This window comes from Colossoma macropomum, unplaced genomic scaffold, assembly GCF_904425465.1.
Source record: "Colossoma macropomum unplaced genomic scaffold, Colossoma_macropomum, whole genome shotgun sequence".
In the NCBI taxonomy this organism is placed as follows: Eukaryota; Metazoa; Chordata; class Actinopteri; order Characiformes; family Serrasalmidae; genus Colossoma; species Colossoma macropomum.
In genome coordinates, this window is record NW_023494795.1 from 5,752,248 (window position 1) to 5,776,247 (window position 24,000).

The following is a 24,000-nucleotide window of genomic DNA, read 5'->3' on the forward strand; positions in this document are numbered from 1 at the left end:
GGAAATACCCTCTTCTGATCCACAAGAGGAGGAGGCTTTCTCTTCTTTTCACTTTCATTTTTCTCCTCTCTGGGCTACGGAGAGGAAACAAACGGCCTGTCAGGAAATCTCTCCCATGTTTTTATTCTGATATGGCAAAGGGCACAAAGGTTTCTGGAAGGTTCTGCTGTCATTTTATCTTGACAAACACTACCTGGGGAATTTTTGCTTCTGCAGCCCTTCCATCAGTGTGTCTCAGCCCCGGTTCTGGAGACCCACTGCCCTGCACACTTTAGTGCTTTTCCTGCTTTAACACACCCACTTTAATGAGCTGATTTGTTGGATCAGACGTGTTGGGAGCAGGGAAAACACTAGAAAGTGCAGGGCGGTGCAGGATTGAGAAAATCTGGTGTATATATATATATATATATATATATATATATATATATATATATATATATATACATGCACCAATCAGGCATAACATTATGGCCACCTCTTTGTTTCTACGCTCACTGTCCATTTTATCAGCTACACTTTGTAGTTCTACAGTTACAGACTGTAGTCCATCTGTTTCTCTGCATACTTTGTTAGCCCCCTTTTACCCTGTTCTTCAGTGGTCAGGACCCCCATGGACCCTCACAGAGCAGGTACTATTTGGGTGGTGGGTCATTCTCAGCACTGCAGAAACACTGACGTGGTGGTGGTGTGTTAGTGTGTGTTGTGCTGGTCTGAGTGGAGTATTTAAACACTGTCCACTCCATTAGACACTCCTACCTTGTCAGTCCACCTTGTAGATGTAAAGTCAGAGACGATAGCTCATCTGCTGCTGCTCCTTCATCAGCGGTCACAGGATGCTGCCCACAGGACACTGTTGGCTGTATATTTTTGGTTGGTGGACTATTTTCAGTAAGAAGGACGTAAAAGATTTTTAAAAAGTAACTCCAGTACTTTGTTAATATGTGTCATGATTAACTCTATAAAACTAATCCAGGACTCCAAACCAGAATTTCCACAGCCCTGATTTTCAGCACCACTAGTGATTGTATTTTTTGCAGTTCTGCTTGATGACACTGCCTGACACCAGTTTCCTGTCAATCTTTAAACAAGCTTTAAAGTGGTCTCTAGGGGCAGATGGAGCCAGTCTAGGATGTGACACTACTAATGACCACTGCATCCTCACCAGTTCTGCAGTGACCAGTTGGCAAACAGAATTCCTTCCACCGATATAAATATCAGTGCTTTTTGCATGATATCATATCATATCTATGATGGGTTTTGTTGCATTTTGCAAAATGCATTATAGCTCACTTTTTTCAAAAAAGAGGATGATATCTTGTGAGATTGAAAAACAAAGAACCAATCAGGGATTTTAAAAGCCATTTAAAAAGCTATTTTTATATGCACAGAATTTACAATACATTATATGGTACAATGCATCTGAGCGCAGAAATTTCAACCCTTTGGAATGAAAATCAAATAATTTTGTCATTCAGAGAATTAAACATGTGTTTCATGTCATTGACAGTTAGCTTTGATTATAAACCTGAATTGCATTGTTATTTTTTCTCAATGGCTGGCCTAGTCAAGTTAAAGTTTATTTATCTAGAGCCTTTTTCGACAGGTGTTGTCATAAAGCAGCTTTACAGAAAAATCCAGGTCTGAGCCCCCATGAGCGTCGCCAGTGACGACAGTGGCAGAGAAAAACTCCCTAAGAGGAACCAAGACTCAAAAGAGGAACCCATCCTCCTCTGGTCAACACCGGATAGCAAACAATAACAGCAGAGAATAAGGTTTGACCATTAGTATAAGACACGTAAAAGGGGAAAAGCAAGAGACGCAATGTCTAGGACTACAAATGCAGCAGTATCATCAGGAGGGTCAGTGGCATGCAGGTGAGGTTTGCACAGCATTGTTCAGCAGGAAGCTCCATGGTGGTCAAACCCGATCAAGGAAGATGAAGCAACAGCATAAGACGTACAGGATGGGCAGCTGTTCAACTCGGCAAAGTAAAAGAAACTGTAAAGAGAAACTGATTAACAGAGCAGCAGAGACTCCGGCAGGTCTAATTATTACAGCCTCACTAAGAGGGAGAAACCAGAAAGGTAACAGAGACATGAGGCTCCCTGAGATGTCAGCTCCCCTCCGCCGCACCGTCAACAAACCTGAGTGAGTGAGAGCAGCAGTGCTGGAGTTTTTAAACACTGTGTCCACTCACTGTCCACTCTATTAGACACTCCTACCTTGTCAGTCCACCTTGTAGATGTAAAATCAGAGACAACAGCTCATCTGCTGCTGCACAGTCTGTGTTGGTCATCCTCTAGTCCTTCATCAGCGGTCACAGGACGCTGCCCACAGGACGCTGTTGGCTGGATATTTTTGGCTGGTGGACTATTCTCAGTCCAGCAGTGACACTGAGGTGTTTAAAAACTCCAGCAGCACTGCTGTGTCTGATCCACTCAGACCAGCACAACACACACTAACACACCACCACCACGTCAGTGTTACTGCAGTGCTGAGAATGACCCACCACCCAAATAGTACCTGCTCTGTGAGGGTCCATGGGGGTCCTGACCACTGAAGAACAGGGTAAAAGGGGGCTAACAAAGTATCAGAGAAACAGATGGACTACAGTCTGTAACTGTAGAACTACAAAGTGCACCTATATAGTAAGTGGAGCTGATAAAATGGACAATGAGCGTAGAAACAAGGAGGTGGTCATTATGTCATGCCTGATCGGTGTATACAGTGAGCCGACCACTGTGTTGTTCTCTGGCTGCAGCTTTAAGACAGGACTCTTTGTTCTGAAGGTGTGTTACGTGCTGGGAAGAAAAGCAGGATGTCAGTGCTGTTAGTGGAGTACAGGTACTGCTGCTACTGGAGGGACCCCCTTTGGGATTTTTACATGAAATGCAGCACGTCAAGAAGTTGGACCTAACATAACATGACTACAAAGCTCTGTAATATGGAAGCACATTACAGGCAGAATTCATAGAGAGATGCTCTAATGGATTAAAACAAAAAGTAAAACGGCAGCAAATCCTATGATTTTATATCCTCCCCTTATTTACAGATGGATTTTTCAGAGTTAGCTGGAGGTTTGCTAAACAGCTGCAGTAACAGTCTCTACTCTTCTGGGAAGGCTTTACACTGGATGCTGGAACATTGCTGTGAGGATTTGATTGCACTCAGCTACCAGAGCATTAGTGAGGCCAGGTACTGATGTTGGATGATTAGTTCTGAATCACAAACACAAAAGCTAGCTCCAATAGCTAAAGTTATATAAGTTAGATAAGAATTTGTAATACTACATACATGAGATCATGTCAACACAAAACACTACTCAGGCATAGTGTTCAGCCTACTTCTGACACCAGGAGCACATCTTAGTGTGTTGTTTCTCTTATATGCCATTTTTGGCACAAACTGAAAATTGACTCAGGCAAATACTGGCATTTGGTATAAAAGTGATAGTTCCATTCGTAAAGAGGTTCAGATGGTTTATTATGATTTTATTACCTTTATCAGCTATATAGAAACAATACAGTCCCTGTATCACCTGGTTTGAGAGCTGCATTGTCTTTTAGGATAGTTTTTAAAGTTCGTTTATTGTTTTTTAAAGCTCTAAACGTCCGAGAACCTGCACACCGCATTTAATATCTGTCTGTTTATGTCCTAGTATGAAATCTTAGATCAGGCCTCTGTTCTGCTTTTATGATGCAGTTAAGTTCAGGACACATTTTTAAGAAACATTTTAAAGAACATATTTCACCTAGTCTATATTTAAAATACTGTTGTAATTCATTTTATGCCATTTTATCTTGTTTTATTTATTCTGATCATTTTTTCTTTTCTTTAATTACATTCTTTGTTCTGCTTTTGTGTGTTTTTGATTTTATTACTTAATTTCACTGTTCAGTTGTAAAGCACTTTGAGCTGTTTCTTTATGAAATTAATTAAGTTTAGTACATAAACTTTATTATTATTGTTATGAAACTGCAAACTGAAAAATTTATCCCATAAGTCGTATCACTGTCTTAACAGCAAGTGACATGATTGAACATCATAGGCAAAACCAAAACAGTCCCACCATAGAGTGAAAAAATAACGTATTACGTTTGCAGTGATGTTAAAAAAGGGGAAAAAGAAAAAAAATAGAAATGTATGAGGTAGATATGGACTGTTATGGAAAAAATTGCTTGCATTTAGAGCTGCAGTCCATCACATCTTCAATGAAAACAGCCCACTACACTGGCTTTTCCACAAGAGCAGCTGTTTGGTCTCCAGATGTTTCTTTAGTTTTTAGAGCTTAAGTGGCTCACCGGATAAGGTTGAAGCTACACTCTACACACTGGGCTTCTGGATTTAGCATCATCACAATCAAAGTAATAATAATAAACTGTATTTGATCTCTTACCTGCTTCTTTATGATTGGTCTACCAATTTGAGGTTTAATCAATCAATCAATCAATCAATCAACGTTTATTAAACCTCGGGAACATTGAGGGTGACCCTCATTTACAATGTTGCCGAGTTGATACAGGAAAAGGGATTGATAGTGTGTAAGAACCTATCAAATAATAAAAGTAAATTTAATAAATGACTCAAATAAAACAATAATTAGAACGTAGCTAAAATGTAAAAGTTAATAAAATCAAAAGAAATCAAAAGTATAAAAAAAAGAAACTAACATTTAATTAATATAATAATAAAATAATCATAAAATGACTAAAATAATAATAAAATAATCATAATTAAAATAAGAATGAGAATATGAATAATGAAAAATAAACAAATAAATAATGAAATACTGAAAATAAGACAATAATAGTAAAAAATCAGGTAAAACAGTGTGAGGCAGAGTGGAGGTGTTTCAGAGAGTAAGAGATTAAAATGACTGAGTGACCCAGCGAGCTGAGCTGTAGTGTGTCCTGTAGTGAGGGTCCAGTTCGCTGGTGCTCTGGAACTAAAGGCAGATTTTCCCAGTTCGGTGAAAACTCTCAGTACCTGGCCTGTCATCCAACCACTGAAGCGAATCTGATAAATACCATTGTTTACAGATATCATCGGAGTAATATATGCTGGCATACGACAGAAGAGTGTTTCCCACCGAGCTGCTAGTGAGGGTCATCCTTTTCATACAGTTTGCAGTGATGAGTGTTATAAGGGTCTCCAGTGGTTTGAGGGACCTGGCAGGTGCATGTTTGTAAATTACATCACCGTAGTCCATGACCAACAGTTCTTGCATACATGGGGAAACAGGATTTATTTCTATATAGGTAACCAAGCTTCTGTTTACAATTGCCAACCAGTTTATTAACATGGAATTTAAAAGTGAGTTTATCATCCAGCCATATGCCAAGGTATTTATACTCTGTGACTCTTTCAATGCTGGATCCTGCCAGGGTAGAGATATTTACAGTATTAAACTCAGTATTAGTAGATCCACTCAGATCGCTGATGCTGTGCCAACATTCAGCTGTATATTGCAGACAATTAACCACTATAGACTCAATAAAAGACAGCAACTCTTGTAGGCTGCTGTAAACTATACATGCCGTCCTATGCATAAGTGACACCCCAGGCCAAATGACATTATTTTACATGTTGATTTTCTAAGTCAAAAATAAGTTAATATACTCTCCACAGGGGAAAAACTTCAATATGGCATTTTTTACTGCACATTTTAGTGCAGAGTTACTATTTATTTACTGAGCTGACGGAGCTCCATGGAATATCTTTGGGATGAGTTGGAGTGGTGTTTGTCCTGCAGAACATCATCGAATATCAGCACCTGGCCTCACTAATGCTCTTTTGGCTGAATGCAATCAAACCCTCACAACAACGTTCCAACGACGTGCCTTTCTAGAAGACTAGAGCCTGTAACTGCAGCAAAAGGGGGACAAACAGCCTATTAATACCTTTGATTTCAGAAGAAACACTGGATGAGCAGGTGACTACAGACATTTGGTGTACAGATGTTTTATTTAATTTTTGAAAATAAATTCATACATCGGCATCAACTTCAGTATTGCATAACACAAAAAATAAACAATGTGCATTCAGTGAGGCATATCTGAAATACTAACTACGAAATACATATAAAAACATACATTAAAACATTATATAAATAATATTTCACTCACCCACATTTTAATAATGTCTGACGCTTGTTGTGAGCTGCTTTTTTGCCATTTAGAAATCACTAGTCAATACTGACAATGTGCGCTTTTAAATGGCTGAATCACATTAGCTTAGTTTTCTGAACCAAATAAATACATCACAGTTCTCAGGATAAGATACAGTAGTCGTGGTAACCGTCATAAATATATTCAGAAACATAAAAAAGTCCCTAAAACAAATACATAACTTGTCATACATCTCAAGATTCATGCATCTACTCACAAACAATACAGAACAATATGTTCAATACATTAGAAAATATATACTTCCATTAGGAAGAAGACAGTATTTTAAATAATTAGTGACGTCCTGTACAGTCTATTCATTTAAGTGCAGTACAGAGGATCGAGGATCAACCTCGATGTGTTCACTCTTTTATTCATTTCTTCATTCTCTGAAGAGGACGTCCATGCAGGACTGACCGGGGCAACGCAAGTAGAGCCCTCTGTAAAGAGAAGAATGGAAAAACTCAGCTTCATTCAACATCACTGAATGACCCAATAAACAAGAACGCTAGACTGTGTTAAGTGCAACTCTAAGGCCCAATCCCATTTCACCCCTCGCCCCTACCACTGAGCCCTTAACCCTCTGTTTTGCGCTTTCACGACTAGGGGTAGGGTGTCCCGATTCTTGTTGAGATAGAGGGGGAGGGTGAAGTGTTAGAGCTACATGACCCTCCAAACAGAGCTTTTTCAGCAACTCCAAACAGAGAGATATGAGAAAAAAAGAAAAACCGGCAAGATGGCTGAACAAGAGACCAAAGAAACCCACAAATGTGAGAATTTTCTCTGTTAAAAATTACGATAACCACTGTATTATCTTAGTTTAATGTTGTTTCAGTGTATTATGGTCCTTTTCTTCATAACAAGCATAAAAATCGCTAATAGCATGCTAACGTCTCGGTAGCTGTCTAGCTAACTTTCCCATTCCACCTTAAATAGTCCAGCAGTTCTGATGCCTGAAGCGCCAGAATGTAACTGCTGTACCATTTAAGGTGGAACGGGAAAATTTGAACGAGAAGCTGGTGAATATCTGACTTCAGCTTCATATCACTGAAGAATTAGGGGTGGGTGATAATAAATAATTGCCCCCCTCTTTGAAGGCATATGATGCCCTAAATGTAACTAAAGCCCAGCAGTGAGGAGCTGAACTTTACCCTCCTCTGCTGTCACTGAAGACGGGCCGGGTCGCCTACAGAGCAGCGCTAGTAGCTGTTAATGAAGTAATGTTTTATTTGAGGGTCCCATTTCAGAGGGAAGATTTCAACCACTACCCCTTGTAACTCAGTTCCCTCAAAAACAAGGGGTAGGGGTGAAAAGAAGAAATGGAATTGGGTATAACTTTGTGTTACTACATTTAAGGCTTTTATCGTGTTCATTATACTCACTTAGTGTAGTTTGTAGCCACAGTTTCTCTATATTAGACTGTCGATGCTCTTGTATACTTGGGAGGGCACATCGATGTCCGAGTTACTGTAACACATAAACATTGATGAGTCCAACTATAGTAGCTGAGACGAATAAGGATATCAGGTACAATAACAGTTTAGGTTGTGTAGAAAACCGTAACTCACCTTACGTCAAACTTTTCAGCTGTAAGAGAAAAAAAATGAAAATAATTAATATTAGTTTTTAGTTATTCACATTAATACACTTTTACCAACATCCTTATATATTTATTTTATGTATTTTTGCCTAAGATTAATCACACTTCCATATCACTGGGTTACCAAAAGAACTAAAAAATTACGAATACATTTAGTCTGCTCACCTTTCTGCCTGAGTTTCTTCATTATCCAGAGAGCCAGAGCGAGGCTGGACACACTAACGCCTCCTGCTAGGGTCAGGCCGGTCACCAAGGGTGGACTCAACAGGGGCTCAGGAGGAGCTGGACACAAAAAGAAGGAAAAATAAGGATCATTAATATGGGCTGTACTTCATTCTATATCTTTCTAAACAGGCAGCTCAAGTGTGGTTTGATTGTCTTACCTTGGCACTCAGCTGCCGCTCCAGACCAGTTGCCGGTGAGGTTGCATGTCACCACCTCATCGCCGAGCAGACTGTAGCCTTTCAAACAGCTGAAGGAACAGGAAGTGCCGACGGTGACCTCCTCAGAGGAACAGGTCATGAGGCCATTGTCCGGCTTCTGGAGGTTCGGACACATCACTGCTGTGGAGGGGCAGTAGAGAGGGGGAGACTTTAATAAAACTCAGAGAAGCTCTCAGCATATTAGTTTACTTACTTAATAACTGTGCAATAACTGTGTCAATGTCATTTTAATTAATGTGGAAAAGATGTAGACATTTTAATCCAATACATTTAATTCATTACTTTCTCACTGTCAACAATTCAACTAGTATATTTACCAGTTGGTGCTGTGAGCCACTGCTGACTAGTCAAGGACAGTGGCTCATTTTAACTGGCCAGTATTCTACACTGTCTTTGCATTTTATTTTTTTCCTCTGAGATGCAATTTTGACATCAGTTAATGTACCAAAAGAGGCGTAATTTCCTTTATATCACCATTTTCCAATCTCTTAATTCTCTAGAATAAATCAGTCTGTTTTTTGTTACTGTGCCTTTGAGGCGTATGTATGCAAATGAACTCTTTTCTGATTGGTTGCGCTCTGTATATCATTCAAAAGGAAGTTCAGACTGAAACACTCTGTATAATGTCTACTTCAGTGGGCGGGGCTGAATGAATTCTGAACAGGCTATTTCTGCAGATTGGACCATAGTTTCTCAGCTCCCTTGGTTATCGGCCTTTCAATGCCCATAAACAGTACAGCAGTGGCACAGCCAATAGTTGCATGAAGTAAGAGGCTCTAGAAAGCAGTTTATTTGTTGCGAAATGTACTTTGTTAGCCTAGGAATACACTTGAAATGCAACCAAATTCTTCTCCTATACATCTATAGGCACCTTAAAACTAAGCATCCATTGCTAACTGCTAGTAGGATGTAAACAGGACGGCTGACATCAGTGAGTTTTCATAAAGCTCATATTTGAAATGACAATCATGGAGCGCACATGCTAACTGAACAAGACTGCAGAAAGAAATGACAGAGTGATATTCTGCTGTACCTGTGCAGCTTGGGGTGGCTGTGCTCCATTCTCCTGTCACTGTGCACTCAGTACTCGCTGCCCCCTGGAGCTCAAAGCCTGCCTCACAGCTGAAGTAGCAGGTTGAGTTGACTGTGAGGTCGTCTGAGCTTCCGCTGCATCCAAATGTTAGGGGAGCCTGCACATCTGGCAGCTTGCATCTGATAGCTGGGAAAATATATGTACACATCAGTGATGGTTCAGTTGGTGGAAAAGATTCTGTTTGTTCTACCAGGATTTTAATAAGTCTGGCACATTGGCTTATGTATATATGAACATTCAAGCTTATAAAGGGTCAGGTTCTGCTTCTTACCTTCACAGTAAGGTACCTCCTCGCTCCACTGTGCAGACACAGTGCAGGTAATTTCTGGTGCCCCCTGAAGTTGGAACCCATCATTACAGCTGAAGATGCAGCTGCTGCCGTAACTATCACCACTGCAGTCGATTCTGCCGTTCGCAGGGTCCTCAAGAGTTGGACAACGAACAGCTATAGGACAGAAATTATAGACTAAGCCAGGCTGACGTGCATCTAGCATGAAGAAATGTCAGGGTAAATAGTACTTTTTTAAAGTGTATGCTAATTCAGCTTCTTACGTTCACAGGAGGGCTGAGAGTCGTTCCAGTGTCCACTGGCTTCACACATCAGCTGGCCAGAGCTTGGGCCTGTTAGTGTGTATCCGTCTTCACAGGTAAACTCACAGGAGGACTCATAGCCAAAGCTTTGCAGTGGATGCTCACACTGCATGGTGCCGTGAAGAGGCTCAGTCAGATCAGAGCACTGGACAACTGTAAAAGCAAGAACAGCATAACAAAGATGCTTATTCGTCAAGTATTCAGTCTCAAAGTGCGAAATAAATTGTGTAAATAATCTGCTTTCTTACCTTCGCAGTGAGGCATGTTCTGGCTCCACTCTGCAGATTCTGTGCAGGTAATTTCTATTGGCCCCTGAGGGTGGAACCCTTTATTACAGCTGAAGATGCAGCTGCTGCCGTAACTATCACCATTGCAGTTGATCCTGCCGTTCGCAGGGTCCTCAAGAGTTGGACATTGAACAGCTGTGGGACAGAAAATACTGGTCAGGTTGATGTTCACCTAGCTAAAAAAAAAACAGAGCCTTGGAAACCAGAAATTTGATCATCATGTAGATTTCTCAAAGGATTTAAATCCAATTTATTTACTTTCAAGCACGGAAGGTGTTCAGTTGTTTTATGCTTCAAGAGTTTCATCGAGTTTAAGGGGGGCACCGTAAATCTTTACAGCAAAATAAGTGTAAAGGTCCACTTTGTCGTTGTTAAATCACAGTGTACCTTTTGAGGTTTTTACTAGTTGCAGCTTCTTACCTTCACAGATGGGCTGAGAATCGTTCCAGTGTCCACTGGCTTCACACATCAGCTTGCTGGAGCTTGAGCCTGTTAGTGTGTATCCTTCCTCACAGGTAAACTCACAGGAGGACTGATAGCTGAAGCTTCCCAACGGATGCTCACACTGCATAGAGCTGTGAAGAGGCTCAGTCAGATCAGAGCACTGGACAACTGTGAAAACAAAATAACAGAGGCATATGGATGAATTAGATAATAAAAGAAAACATCTGTGACAAACATGTCTGCAATTTTTATTATTTAAACAAAGTCTACTCACGTTCACAGGTTGGCGGTTTGGCTGACCAAGCTGCTGAGGCTTCGCACCGTGTTGTTTGTGAGCCAACGGCCTGGTAGCCCTCATCGCAGGAGTACTCGCACCGAGACTCATACGAGAAATTGCCATTGGGGTGAACACAGTGGACGCTGCCGTGGTCAGGAGCAGAAATTTCCTCTGCTTGGCATTTCACAACTGCAGAAAAGAAATAATCAGTTAAAAGATTATACCTTCCAGGTAATAATGAAAAATCAGTGGTCATAGAACTTGGCTATGGTTTGGGCCATCATAGGTGGTTACTGTCCCTGTAGGCGACTAATAGAAGTTACTCTGGACGATGTTCTGACCGCTGCCACTTACCGTGCTCGCACTCTTTTCCATAGAAGCCCTCAAAGCATTCACACGTGTGGTTGTTGATGGTCTCCACACATTCTCCGTGGTAGCTGCAGGAGTCTTTCTTGCAGGATGCTGAGAGAAGAAAGGACTATTTATTTATCACTTATTCTTCTTTACTAAAGCAGTGTTTCTTACTCCTGGTGACCCACAGCAACTATTCCCTACCACAATACACCTGATTCAGCTCATGAAGGGCTCAATAATGAGTTGAAGAGCTGGATTAGGTGTATTTTTGTTAAGGAATAACTGAAATTATGCCTTTCTTGAAATCTTAAAGCTCACTGGAAGTAACTTCAGTCAAAAGTGGGTCTTTTATGGTAACGTTCATAGGACCCGAGTGTTTCTAAAATAACCTGCGCACTTACCAGTGTAGCAAAGTGCAGTCTTCAGCTTTGTGCAGGACTCATCGTTCCATTTGCCCTCGTCCTTTCCCCTCTTAATGTAGATCTCCACACAGTCCTCATTGCTCTGTCCGTTATTGGGCTCCCCTGCGGCCCAGTTCTCAGCCTCCTCCGTCAGCTTCTTGTTAGTGCCCACCCAGGTCCAGCTGTTGTTGATCTTGCGAATGCCAATCCAGTAGTATCCTCTCACGAAGGGAAGGAAGCTGTTGAGGTGGTTGATTTCACCGTGGTTCTGGATGGCCACCATGTCCGTGAAGTGATCCCTACACCACTGACGAGCAGTATTCCAGTCCATGGTGCCGTTAGAGTGATGGTAGGACCAGCCTGTTACTGGGGTCCACTGAGGTAACACTGTGTAAGGAAGCAAAAGGAGAGGAGTTTGTTAAAGCTTTCATTCAGGTTCATTACTGTACTCCAAATTACATCCAACACATGCTATGATTTTCAACGGGTGAGTATTTCTTACTTATAAAGAGGATGCAGGAGATCAGAAACCGTAAGTTGCCTGTCTTGTCAAAGTCCTGTAAAAATGAAGCAGAGTTTTAGTGAAATTAATGTTCTATCGACCTTAAATGTTCTAAATGTCCAGCAAATAAGAGGCAAAATGGATTAGGACATCATAAGAGCTGCTTTCCATGTACTTACCATTGTAAGCAATGTAATCCTTTCAGCTATGTTTAATATATCTCAGTACAGGTGATGCGTCTCAGTCAGAGAACTGTTTGGTTCTGAGCTCAGAGCTGTTGTGATGCTGTGTTTAAATAGGCAGCTCACCTCCAGCCTGGCGTGCGTCCACTCTTCCCGGAATGTGTGTGACATTGACCCCCCCAAAGCTCTGGAATTCTACTCACAGGAAAAACCCTCCTCTTTTCCTCAAGAGGAGGAGGCTTTCTCCTCTTCTCACTTTCATTTTTTTTTCTCCGTGGAAGAGAGGAAGCAAACAGCCTGTCAGGAAGCTTGCCTTCCCCCCTTCTCCCATTTTATATGCCAATATGGCAAAGGACAAAAAGGCTTCCGGATGGTTTTACAGTCAAAAATGTTAACGACAGCTACCAGGGAAATGTTTGCCTCTGCAGCTGCGGTTAGATAAACCCACGATGGTCTATATAAAAGCCCACACAGTAACTGTTTTTTAATGATAGTGGTTATCAGTAACTTCTGGGTCATAATAAATTATGCTGTTTCATTGTCTGAAGGGAGAGAGTGTCATAGGCTAAAAACTCACTTGTATAGTCAAGCCTTTGGTAATTAGCTTTCCCTGTCAGTTCTACGCCTGCCGGAGTCTCTGCTGCTCTGCTAACACTGTAATCTGTGATCAGTCACCCATTACAGAACTGACTCTCTGTGTGTTTTTCCTTTCTTTCTTTTCTTTGCCGAGTTGAACAGCTGCCCATCCTGTGCGTCTGATGCTGCTGCCTCTTCTGCCTTGATCGGCTGCCACTGCTCGCCAGCCCTCTGGACCAGCTTGACCACCGTTGACCTTGCTGTACAACGCCGTGCAACCCTCACCCTCACAACCTGACCCCACTGATGCTGCTGTTGCTGCATGAACTAAACTAATCAAAAACATAAACTAATCAAATTAATCAATCACCCATTACAGAACTGACTCTCTGTGTGTTTTTCCTTTCTTTCTTTTCTTCACCGAGTTGCCCATCCTGTGCGTCTGATGCTGCTGCCTCTTATGCCTTGATCGGGTGCCTCTGCTCGCCAGCCCTCTGGACCAGCTCGACCACCATCAAGCTCAATGCTGTACTACGCCGTGCAAACCTCACCCCCACAACCTGATCCCACCGATGCTGCCGCCGCTGCTGCATAAACTAAACTAATCAAATTAATCATTTGCTCCACCTGTTTTCCCCCTTTTTGTACTATAGTACTTTATACTAACAAGGTTTACTATCTGGTGTCGACCAGAGGAGGATGGGTTCCCCTTCTGAGTCTTGGTTCCTCTCAAGGTTTCTTCCTGTTTCTCTTAGGGAGTTTTTCCTTGCCACTGTCGCCACTGGCGACGCTCTTTGGGGCTCAGACCCGGATTTCTTTCTGTAGTGCTGATTTCCTTGTAAAGCTGCTTTGTGACAACACCTGCTGTAAAAAGCACTATATAAATAAACTTTACTTGCTCATTCATTTATTTTATTTCCAATCAAAAAAGGCAGGAAACATATTTAAAGGAAATTATATAGAAACTTCATAAACTAAATATTAAGATGTCCAGTATTTACTGTGTCAATTTTTTCCTTTGTTACAACATCCAATCTTTTCAGCTTTCTCTTTTTTTGAAGAAATCTGCAGGGATATTTTTCCACAACTCCAAAGTTCAGTCTTACAAATTGGTTGCTTTTTTTTTTTCTTAGCATTTTCAAGTAATCAAAGATTGTTCTGAGAACACCAGCAGCTTCTTTGTTTGATTCTTAAATTTCCTTTTTTTGGCTATTTTCCTTCTCTCAGTGAGGTTCTTCTTGACAGCTACACATCCTTTCAGACCCACAGCGCTGAGTCGTCTTCTCACAGTGGAAGGATGGACAGAAACACCTGTGGATGTTTTCAGATCTGAAGCAGCTTGATTTTCTCCTCTCTCTCAGAGATGAAAGTTTTAAGTGCTGTTTATCTGATGGGGGCAGTTTTGGTGTCGACCAGGTCTTCCAGGTGGTTGTTAGGAAAATTCTCTCTGTAGCTTTTAACCATTTTTTTTAACTCCAGCTTTGCAAACTGAATTAATACCATAGCCGATGGACTATTTCACAAATTTGTTTTTGGTATTTTTATATTTTTTATGTTATTTTATAATCGTATATAGAATGTATATAATATAATATATAACCGTGTCATTAATTGTTGCTTGTTGTCATATTTCTCTGCAAATGGGTCAGTTACCCCAACTGTCCTTTTCTGATAAAACATACCATTTAGTATATATTTGCAATATAGACACAAATCATATTTAATACAGCATTCATCATACACTTAGAGTAAGAAGAAAGTACACAATCTTAAAGAAAATAACTCCAGTACATTGTCATTCATGTGGAATGAATTAATCTAAAAATAAAAATGAATAACTCTATAAAAATAGTCCAGGACTCCCAGAATTGCCACAGCCCTGATTTTCAGTACCACTAGTAATTGTAATTTTTGCAGTTCTGCCTGCTGACACCGCCTGACAACAGTTTCCTGTCAAACTGTAAACTAAATGGTCTCTAGGGGAAGATGGAGCCAGTCTAGGATGTGACACACAACTACTGACCACTGCATCGGCGCCAGCTCCGGAGCGTCCAACTGGCAGAGGGAATTCCCTCTCCCATCTCACATAGAAATAATTAAAAATTAATGTTAAGCATGAATATCTGTGTTTTTCTATGCATTCTCAGAAATATCATAGGTAAATAAAAGCATAAGTAAGCTGAGGCTGCTGTATTAGAGTGTGTGTGTGTGTGTGTGTGTGTATGCAATGCCCTCCACAAATATTGGCACCCCTGGTAAACATGAGCAAAATGGGCTGTAAAAAACATTTTTATTGCTGATCCTTTTGACCTTTCATTCAAAATGTTAACAGAAATCTAACCTAACTTCTATTTGAAATACAATCATTGAAACAATCAGGATTTTCTTCTTAAACCTGTGTGTGCCACAGTTATTGGCACCCCCTGCTTTAATACTTTGTGCAGCCTCCATTTGCAAAATAACAGCTCTGAGGAGAACACATGGCAAAGGATCTGAGACCGTTCCTCCACACAGAACCTCTCCAGATCCTTCAGATTCTGAGATCCACACTGTGGACTCTCCTCTTCAGCTCACTCTACAGGTTTTCTGTGGGGTTTAGGTCAGGGGGCTGGGGTGGCCATGGCGAAAAACCTTAATTCTGTGGTCAGTGAACCATTTTTGTGTTGATTCTGATGTGAGATTTGGATCATTGTCCTGCTGGAAGATCCACACTATGGCCCAGTTTAAGCTTCCTGGCTGAGACAGTGAGGTTCTGATTTTATTTCTGCTGGTACTTGATGGAGTCTCTGATACCATGTATCTGAATAAACTGTCCAGGGCCTTTCAAAGAAAAACAGCCCCACAGTATCACAGATCCACCACGATACTTCACAGTGGGGACAGGGTCCTTTTCTGCATGGCCCTCTTTGTGTCCACACCAATCTCACCTCTGCTGTTTGTTGCCAAAGACCTCTATTTTGCTCTCATCTGACCATAGAACAGGGTTCCAGTGAAAGTTCCAGTAACATTTGGCAAACTGTAGGAGCTTGAGTTTGTTGGTTCTTGACAACAGAGGTTTTCTTCTGGCAACCCCCCAAAACCACCTGTGGTTATATAGGTGGTGTTTGATTGTGGTTTGGGAGACATTCTGACCCCAAGACCCAACTAATGTCTGCAATTCCCCATCTGTGACCCGTGGAGATTCTTTGTCTACTCGATCCATCCTTCTCCTGGGGTCAGTAAAGACATACGTCCTCTTCCCGGGGGATTATTAACATCGCCAGTTGTTTTAATCGTCTTCATTATTGACCTGTTTAGCTATTTTCTTGTAGTCATTTCCTGATTTGTGCAGCTCAACAACCTTTTGTCATACATTGTTGCTGTTTTCTCTGGTCTTTATCACAGTGATGGATGACTCAGGCAATTTAGCCTGTGTTTCATCTCATATATCCCGCAGTGCAACAGGAAGTCATGGCTGACCATTTAAGTGTTCCTAATCGCTCAGATGAGCTTTAAAACATTAAATATGAGTGGAAATATACTTCAGTTAGATTCTTAAAAAATTTTAAGGGTTCCAATAATTGTGACACATATAGAATATCAATCCAGCCATCACAGAGATTTATTTAATTCAAATAAATGCTAATTAATTCAAATATTTAATGCAAATAAATGCTCACTTCCCAGAATAACAGCTTTTTAAAGTAATTGTCTCAGGTGGCTAAATATTTTGCACATTATTGTAGATCAAATAATTTACAACAGTTAAAAACCAATCAAGGATTTTAGGAACCATTTAAAAAGCATTTTTATCTGCGTAGAATGTACAATACATTATACAATCCAACATGTTCAAGCACAGAAATGTCAACTCTTTGAAAAGAAAATTCCATTCAGAGAATTAAACATGATTTTTGTGTCACTGACATTTAGCTTTGTTTACAAACAGGCCGACCACTGTGTTGTTCTCTGGCTGCAGCTTCAAGACAGGACTCTTTGTTCTGAAGGTGTGTTACGTGCTGAGAAGAAAAGCAGGATATCAGTGCTATTAGTGGAGTACAGGTACTGCTGCTACTGGAGGGACCCCCTTTGGGATTTTTACACAAAATGTGGCACGTCAAGCACATCAAGCACGTCTGGGACGTCAAGAAGTTGGACCGAACATAACATGACCGCAAAACTCTATAATATGGAAGCACATTACAGGCAGATTTCATAGAGAGATGCTCTAATAAATTAAAATGAGTTGGAAAATGGCAGCGAATCCTATAAGTGACTTTATATTCTCCCCTTATTTATAGGTGGAGTTTTCACTGTTCTGTCCCATTTGTGTCCCCCTACTTTCAGAGTTAGCTGGAGGGTTGATAAATAGGAATATTCTTGCTTGTACCATATGGATCAGTGGGGTATAACCACTGCTGTGGTTACGTAACACTGCTCAACGCAATTGCGGTGAGGATGAAGAGGCAAAGAAATTTGTAAGAAATATTCAAAATAATCATAAAATAGAATATGAGCTGGGATGTAGGTGATTTGATGAGAGAATAATCCATTCTGTCAGCACTAAATTCAATAACATGACAGTTTTCCAGATCTATGTCCAAGCTGTGGACGCCTGTAGACACCAATGTTTATTCTGAAATTAAGGGTATTAATAGTGAGTTTGTCCTCCTTCGCTGCAGTAACAGCCTCTACTCTTCTGGGAAGGCTTTACACTAGATGTTGGAACATTTCTGTGAGGATTTGATTGCATTCAGCCACAAGAGCATTAGAGAGGTACTCAGAACTACTCCGTACTACTACCAGGTACTGATGTTAGATGAATAGTTCTGGATAACATACAAAATCTAGCTCCAACAGCTATAGTTAGCTAATATCCAAGTTAAGAATTAATGTTATACTACATACATGAAATTGTGTCAACAGGAAACACTCACGTTAATGTTAATCATAGTGTTAGAAGGCACAGTACAGTCATACGCAAAGGTTTAGGCACCCCAGTCAAATGACGTTTTGTTGATTTTCTAAGAGAAAATAAGTAAACACATCCTCTACAGAGAACCCACAAATTTTAATGCACAATTACTGTTTTTTTTACTGAATAATAAAAAAAAAACATCAAATGTGGGCTGTGCAAAGGTTATGGCACATTTTATATTTTAGGTTTTCCATTAAGTTAAACTCAAACAAACAAAAATTGTGCACTACAATTTGCAGAAAATGGCATGTTTTATATTTATATTATATTTAGATTTTAACTTATTTTCAGTTTAAAAAAAAATCTATGAAATGTGTATTTGACCAGGAGCACCCAAACTTTTGCTTATGACTGCATACCCACTAATCTGGACATCACTACACCACTAATGGGCCCACATCCAAAAACCACATTAGAATGAGTCTTAAGAATGAGCTGCAGATTAAAGACTTAAAATAGCTTCCTGAACCACATGAACGGCCGATTTATCAGTATCATTATTCACTATAAAGTTGACATCTATTAACCAATTGATACACAAACAGGCGGCAGCGCTGTCACTTCACAGCAAGAAGGGCCTGGTTTCGATTCCCCGGCCGGGGCGACCAGGAGTCCTTTCTGTGTGGAGTCTGCATGTTTCCTCCCACAATCCAAAGACATGCAGTCAGGCTATTTGGAGATGCCAAATTGCCCCGAGGTGTGAGTGTGCATGTCCATGTGTCTGCCCTGTGCTGAACTGGCGACCTGTTTCCTGTCTTCCACCAAATGACCGCTGGGATAGGCTCCAACACCCCCCGCTACCCAGGAGAACAAGCAGCTTAAATAATGTGTGTGTGTGATACACAAAACATTCTATCACAAAGCTCTTTAGTTTAGCCTAGGGAAAAGTGGGGCAGAGAGTAAGAATAAAGGTCTCCTCAGGTGAAGTTTGTCATGCTTTTCCATTTGCTTCGTCATCAGTTTCGCCACACTCTGAATGACAACGCATGTTTTTTTTGTCTTTTTTAACTGACCTTTGGTTCAGGGTGTTTGCCCAGAGCCACACCAGCTTCCTCTCATTCAGACAGAAGTCTCACATTTTTTTTCACAACAGAGAATAACAGAAGTTGTGGGTCACACATTCATATGTACATCAAATACATATCTTTAAGCAAATGGTTTTCAAGACGAAATGTAAAATGGCAGCATAATCCTATAAGTGAATATTCTCCCCTTATTTATATATATCCATCGGATTTGTGTCCCCCTACTTTCAGAGTTAGTTAGAGGGTTTGCTAAATAGGAATATCCTTGCTTGTACCATATGGATCAGTGGGCTATAACCACTGCTGTGGTTACATAATTCCTCAACGCAATTGCGGTGAGGATGAAGAGGCAAAGAAATTTGTAAGAAATATTCAAAACTGTCCTAAAATAAAATTAAATGTGAACAGGGATGTAGGGGGTGATTTGATGAGAGAATAATCCATTCTGTCAGCACTAAATTCAATAACCTTACACTTTTCCAGACCTCTGTCCAAGCTGTAGACACCTGTAGACACCTGCTCTGCCAACGTTTATTCTGAAATCAAGGCTATTAATAAGGAGTTTGGGCCGTAGGTTGCATTTGACCGAGATGCTGCAAACTGGAGTCAATCACTTACAGGTAAACTAAGCTTAGGCCTGCGGTACTGAAATTGATATAACATCGATGGCAAGGCAGGGTATTTAGAGCAGTTATTGATTTGCAGGACAGGTTGAACGGGTTCATATTTACTGTTTTCTTAAAAAATATTTTCTGCAGACTATATTTGCTCGTAGTTTCTAGGGGCAGATTGAAAATGTCACTTTTTTCCAGGAAAGTGTTTTTTTTTTAGTTTGCGTTGTTAATATGGCGTGAACAACATCATGTCTAGAAGGAGTCTATCAGGTGCCGATTAGCTTCCGGAGTGGGAAAGTCCACTATTCCGTTTCTCCGGGGGAAAGTTTGGAGAGGAAACAGGGGAAGGAGTGGGAAGGCAAGAGAAAGAGAGGGAGACAGCCTTACTCACGTAAATAGCATAGTTCAACAGTTCAGCATGACTAAGTTTAATCTGTTAGTGTCATTTCCCCTCAGATAACAACATGGAGCTTTAATATGTCTTAACCACACCTTTAAATAATCCTTCATTACTCACCAAATTAATTTATTCGTAATACCAGAGAATTGAGTAAAGGCCCTTCATAACTCAAAGCTTTTCAAACTAGTCTTACTTTATTGAAAATGTCTTTTTGAGGATTTCAGAATATGGGTTGGCTGCAGGCTTGTGGCACAAACAAAATATATATAATTCAGTTCCGTTTTGTGTGGTGCTTTTTACAATAGACGTTGACACAATTGACTACAGTGGAAATTATACAGGGTGTCCCAAAAAAATTGACATCATTTAAGATGTGAATATCTGAGTAACTACATGTCCTGGGCTAATGAAATTAAATAGGCTTCATGTTGAACAATACAAGATTTGTTTATCAAAATTCAAACAAGAAATTCAGAGGGATGTAGATTTTATAACCGATTTCACAGCTTCACAAATGTTCAATATGCGCAATATGACACGACACATGTCAAGTCGGTAGTCCAGCTCCTGCCAAACACACTGAAGCATGCACCAAAACCAGGAAATTTGACCACATTAGCCCAATTTTGTGTACCTTACATTGGTTGCCAGTTAAATTCTGCATTGAGTACAAAATTCTTCTACTGACAGGTTTGAATTTCCTTGCTCCTCAGTACCTCAGTGACCTTATTTCCTATTATCAATCGACACGCCCACTTAGATCACAAGGTGCTGCTCATTATTAGTACCCAGAATAAATAAAGCTACGTCAGGGGGAGGAGCCTTTTCATACAAAGCCCCCCAGCTTTGGAACAGCCTACCAGTCTGTGTTGGGACTCAGACACAGCCTCCGTCTTTAAGTCTAGGCTAAAAACTTACCTGTTTAGTCGAGCCTTTGGTTAATTTGTTTTCCTGTTAGAATAAGGAGCAGATCTGTCCTACGGTAATCTGGGAATGTTGGTACCAAACTAACTATCTGTCCCCCTTATCCCCCCCCTCTTCCCCCAACCCCCCTCTTTCCCCCTCCCCCTCTCTTTCCCTGAGCTGAGCGGCTGCCTGTCCTAAGAGGGTCTGACCTGAGATGCGGCCGACGCTCTGCACAGTGGTGTTAAACTGTATCCACTTATACTGTTTTGTGTCTGCGCTGTTACCCGGTGTCGACCAGAGGAGGATGAGTTCCTCTATTTGAGTCTGGTTCCTCTCAAGGTTTCTTCCTCCTGTTGAGGGGGTTTTTCCTTGCCACTGTTGCCAAAGTTTGCTCACTGGGGGCGTGGACCCGGATTCTCTGTAAAGCTGCTTTGTGACAACATCTGTTGCAAAAGGCGTTATATAAATAAATTTGACTTGACTTGACTTGACTAGCATGTTTTGCACAACAGTTTCCAGTTGGTGCATTTTTATTGAATTTTCTCGAAATGAGTGAATGAATTTTCACCTTGATACTCCATACCAGTGGTCTCCAGTCCTGGTTCTAGACTCTCCTGCAGAGTTTAGTTCCAACCTGTATTCTGAGCTGCTCCACCCCTTACTTAACACTAATACATGAGGCTAAAACACAGACTGTCTTTAATAACAGAAAAATAAAAGTATACCAAAAACAGTATTTCCACTTATTTTCAACCAAAACCACCTGAACACAAATCAAGTCGTACTTACGACCTCCGAAGTCGTAAGTAGGGACCTCCGAAGAGGCCTTGAAGGTAGCTCTCTAGGACCAGGGTTGGAGACCACTGCTCCATACAGTCTGCCAAAGGGTGAGAGCTGATACTCCGAATAAAGGACATGGATTACCCAGTATTTTCTGTACTCATCTAAGAACAGACCATTCATAAATGGACTGAAGGGACATGAGTTGCTGGACGATTCCACACACTGTGAGCCTTTATATAAAAATTTAGCTGCTGCTGTAACCTGGAGCATAGACCGTCGACATGGCTATGGGCTCTGCAGGTGAACGTGTTATCTAATGTGTAAGATCTTACCTGATTAAAATGAGTGTCAGCAGAATCACCAGACCATGGTCACCAGAGGCCCGAGTATCAAATACCATCTCCTCTGTTTTCCTCATATTTAAAATGAGGTAGTTTTCATTACACCACTGGAGAAAGTTTGCTGTTTCAGAGTGGTGGTCAGAATCTTTATATAGTAGGCTTAAAATAGCAGTATCATCAGAGAACGTAAAATATGTTGTATGGGCATCTTACTCCTTTGTAGAAATAGGAAAGAAATAGGTGGACCTTTAGTGTAATTTACTCTCATTTCACAGTACTTTAGTACACTTTTCTTAATCTATCTAAGTGAGTAAATCTGCTCTTGGAAACTTTGCCTACATTATTTTACATTTCTTAAATTCTGAGGGATGAATTGGACAAAATAAAAGTTTTTTTTTTTTATGTAAAGGACACCCCTGCTAACTTGCCATTATAGGAAGCTATTATTTCCCCCCCAAGATACTAGTGAATTTCACTGGGACACTAAAGATCTACATTGAGATAAGTGTCATTTAATTACAGTTGTTTCAGCCCTTTATTTGTCTTAATTGTCTAAGCTGCTTACAGAACACCAGTGAAGTCATTTCCTTGCAGTTAGCTTGAATGAACTGAGAGCTTGAGTCACCTGTAAACACTACATGACCGCTCTGTAATAAAAAATGTCAAAGACAATTAAATTCAGCACTGAATTATCGTATAATTTTAACTGATGGAGTAGCTTCAGAGTACGCCAACTTAAGATGCTCAAGGAATTTTCATTTTTCACTTTCGTCTTTATAGAAGATATTTGAAAACTAAGAAAATGAAAATCTGTGATCTAAATTCATCTAAATTCTGTGCTTTTTATCGATGTGTAACGTCGCCATAGCGGCACTGGTAGCTTCAATGGCAACAAAGTGTTCGGTTTAACGATTCTCCTTCTGGAAATGCTTGTTTCTAGTTTGGTAAAGCAGTTTTCCACATAGTAAGGGAGATTCTACACATCCTCTCATTCAGTTTGAGAAATGAGTAACAATTCTGTGAAGTTAACTTTGTGTCAAAAGTTTAAAATGAATAAATTAATAAACCCACAAGCAAAATGTTAAGTATCAATGTTCAAAATATGTTGCAAATACAAATAATGAGAGTTAAATTTGATTTTTGAAGATTTTAAATGAAGATTCCTACTCATTTTTACTCATTCTGATATAAATATATTGCTCATTTTGCCAGTCTTTGCTTTCATTTTGTCTCTTTTCAGATTTGCTGATGTATTTTTTGTTTCTGAAATTGCTCTTTTGCTTCTGACTTTTGGAACATTTTAACAGGGGGTGGGTCTTAGAAGAGGGCTATCACCTATACTCTCTATTGGTCAACAATTTTATTTTCTTTGCATGGTAATTTTTTTCCGACGGAGCCCTGCTAGTGATATCCTATATAAATACAATGACCAAACCTTAATCATCCTGTTATGCTTTACTAAGTCAAGGCCACATATTAGGTCCTCGTTCCCCCACGCATTAATTTTATTTTTATTTATACAGGCATTATTTTTATGTTACAGGTAATGTGTGTGTGTGTAATATATATATACACACACATATACCTATATAGTGGTGTGGGACACTGGCGTAAGTAAATACAGGGCCAGTATCGCTGAAACTGATACTGATACTTTTTACTAATAAAAGCAGCACTGAAAGCAATGAACTTTCATGTGTGTGTGTATATATATATATATATATATATATATATATATATATATATATATATATATATATAACCGGGTTTTTTTAACATGCACATGATTAACTAATGAACAGTGGAAAGCAAAAATCACAAAATCACTTAGTGGTCATGAAAATGTATTCAGAATAAACATATTGATTATATATTCATATCATAAATCATGACACTCTCTGCTACATTAAAGTGCATACGCTGCTTTTATTAGTAAAAAGTATCGGTATCAGTATCGGTACCAGTATCGGTATCAGTATCGGCGATACTGGCCCTGTTTTTACTTACGCCAGTATCGCACACCACTGGCTGCCGCTTTAAGCGGGAGGAGCTGCTGC

General features: G+C 40.2%; 1 protein-coding gene across 1 annotated transcript; it reads right to left on the reverse strand.

The window, feature by feature from the left end:
- Window positions 1-5,945: 5,945 nt before the first annotated feature.
- Window positions 5,946-12,489, reverse strand: LOC118815273 (E-selectin-like). Its single transcript, XM_036581275.1, has 15 exons — window positions 12,339-12,489; window positions 12,160-12,214; window positions 11,658-12,044; window positions 11,257-11,364; window positions 10,900-11,091; window positions 10,602-10,793; window positions 10,143-10,316; window positions 9,856-10,047; window positions 9,575-9,748; window positions 9,244-9,429; window positions 8,151-8,330; window positions 7,933-8,049; window positions 7,736-7,754; window positions 7,550-7,634; window positions 5,946-6,607 (listed from the first exon to the last, which is right to left on the reverse strand). The coding sequence occupies exons 1-14, from the start codon at window positions 12,339-12,341 to the stop codon at window positions 7,577-7,579; spliced, it is 2,037 nt and encodes a 678-aa protein (XP_036437168.1). The 5' UTR covers window positions 12,342-12,489; the 3' UTR covers window positions 5,946-6,607; window positions 7,550-7,576.
- Between the last annotated feature and the right edge of the window lie 11,511 nt (window positions 12,490-24,000).

What these genes read in the sequence shown, in the direction of transcription:
- LOC118815273 (XM_036581275.1), bottom strand. An exon ending in CTCCTGCATCCTCTTTATAA is followed by an intron (nt 12,045 to 12,159) that starts GTAAGAAATACT and finishes TTCCTTACACAG; the next exon opens with TGTTACCTCAGTGGACCCCA. An exon ending in CAAACCGCCAACCTGTGAAC is followed by an intron (nt 10,794 to 10,899) that starts GTGAGTAGACTT and finishes TTGTTTTCACAG; the next exon opens with TTGTCCAGTGCTCTGATCTG.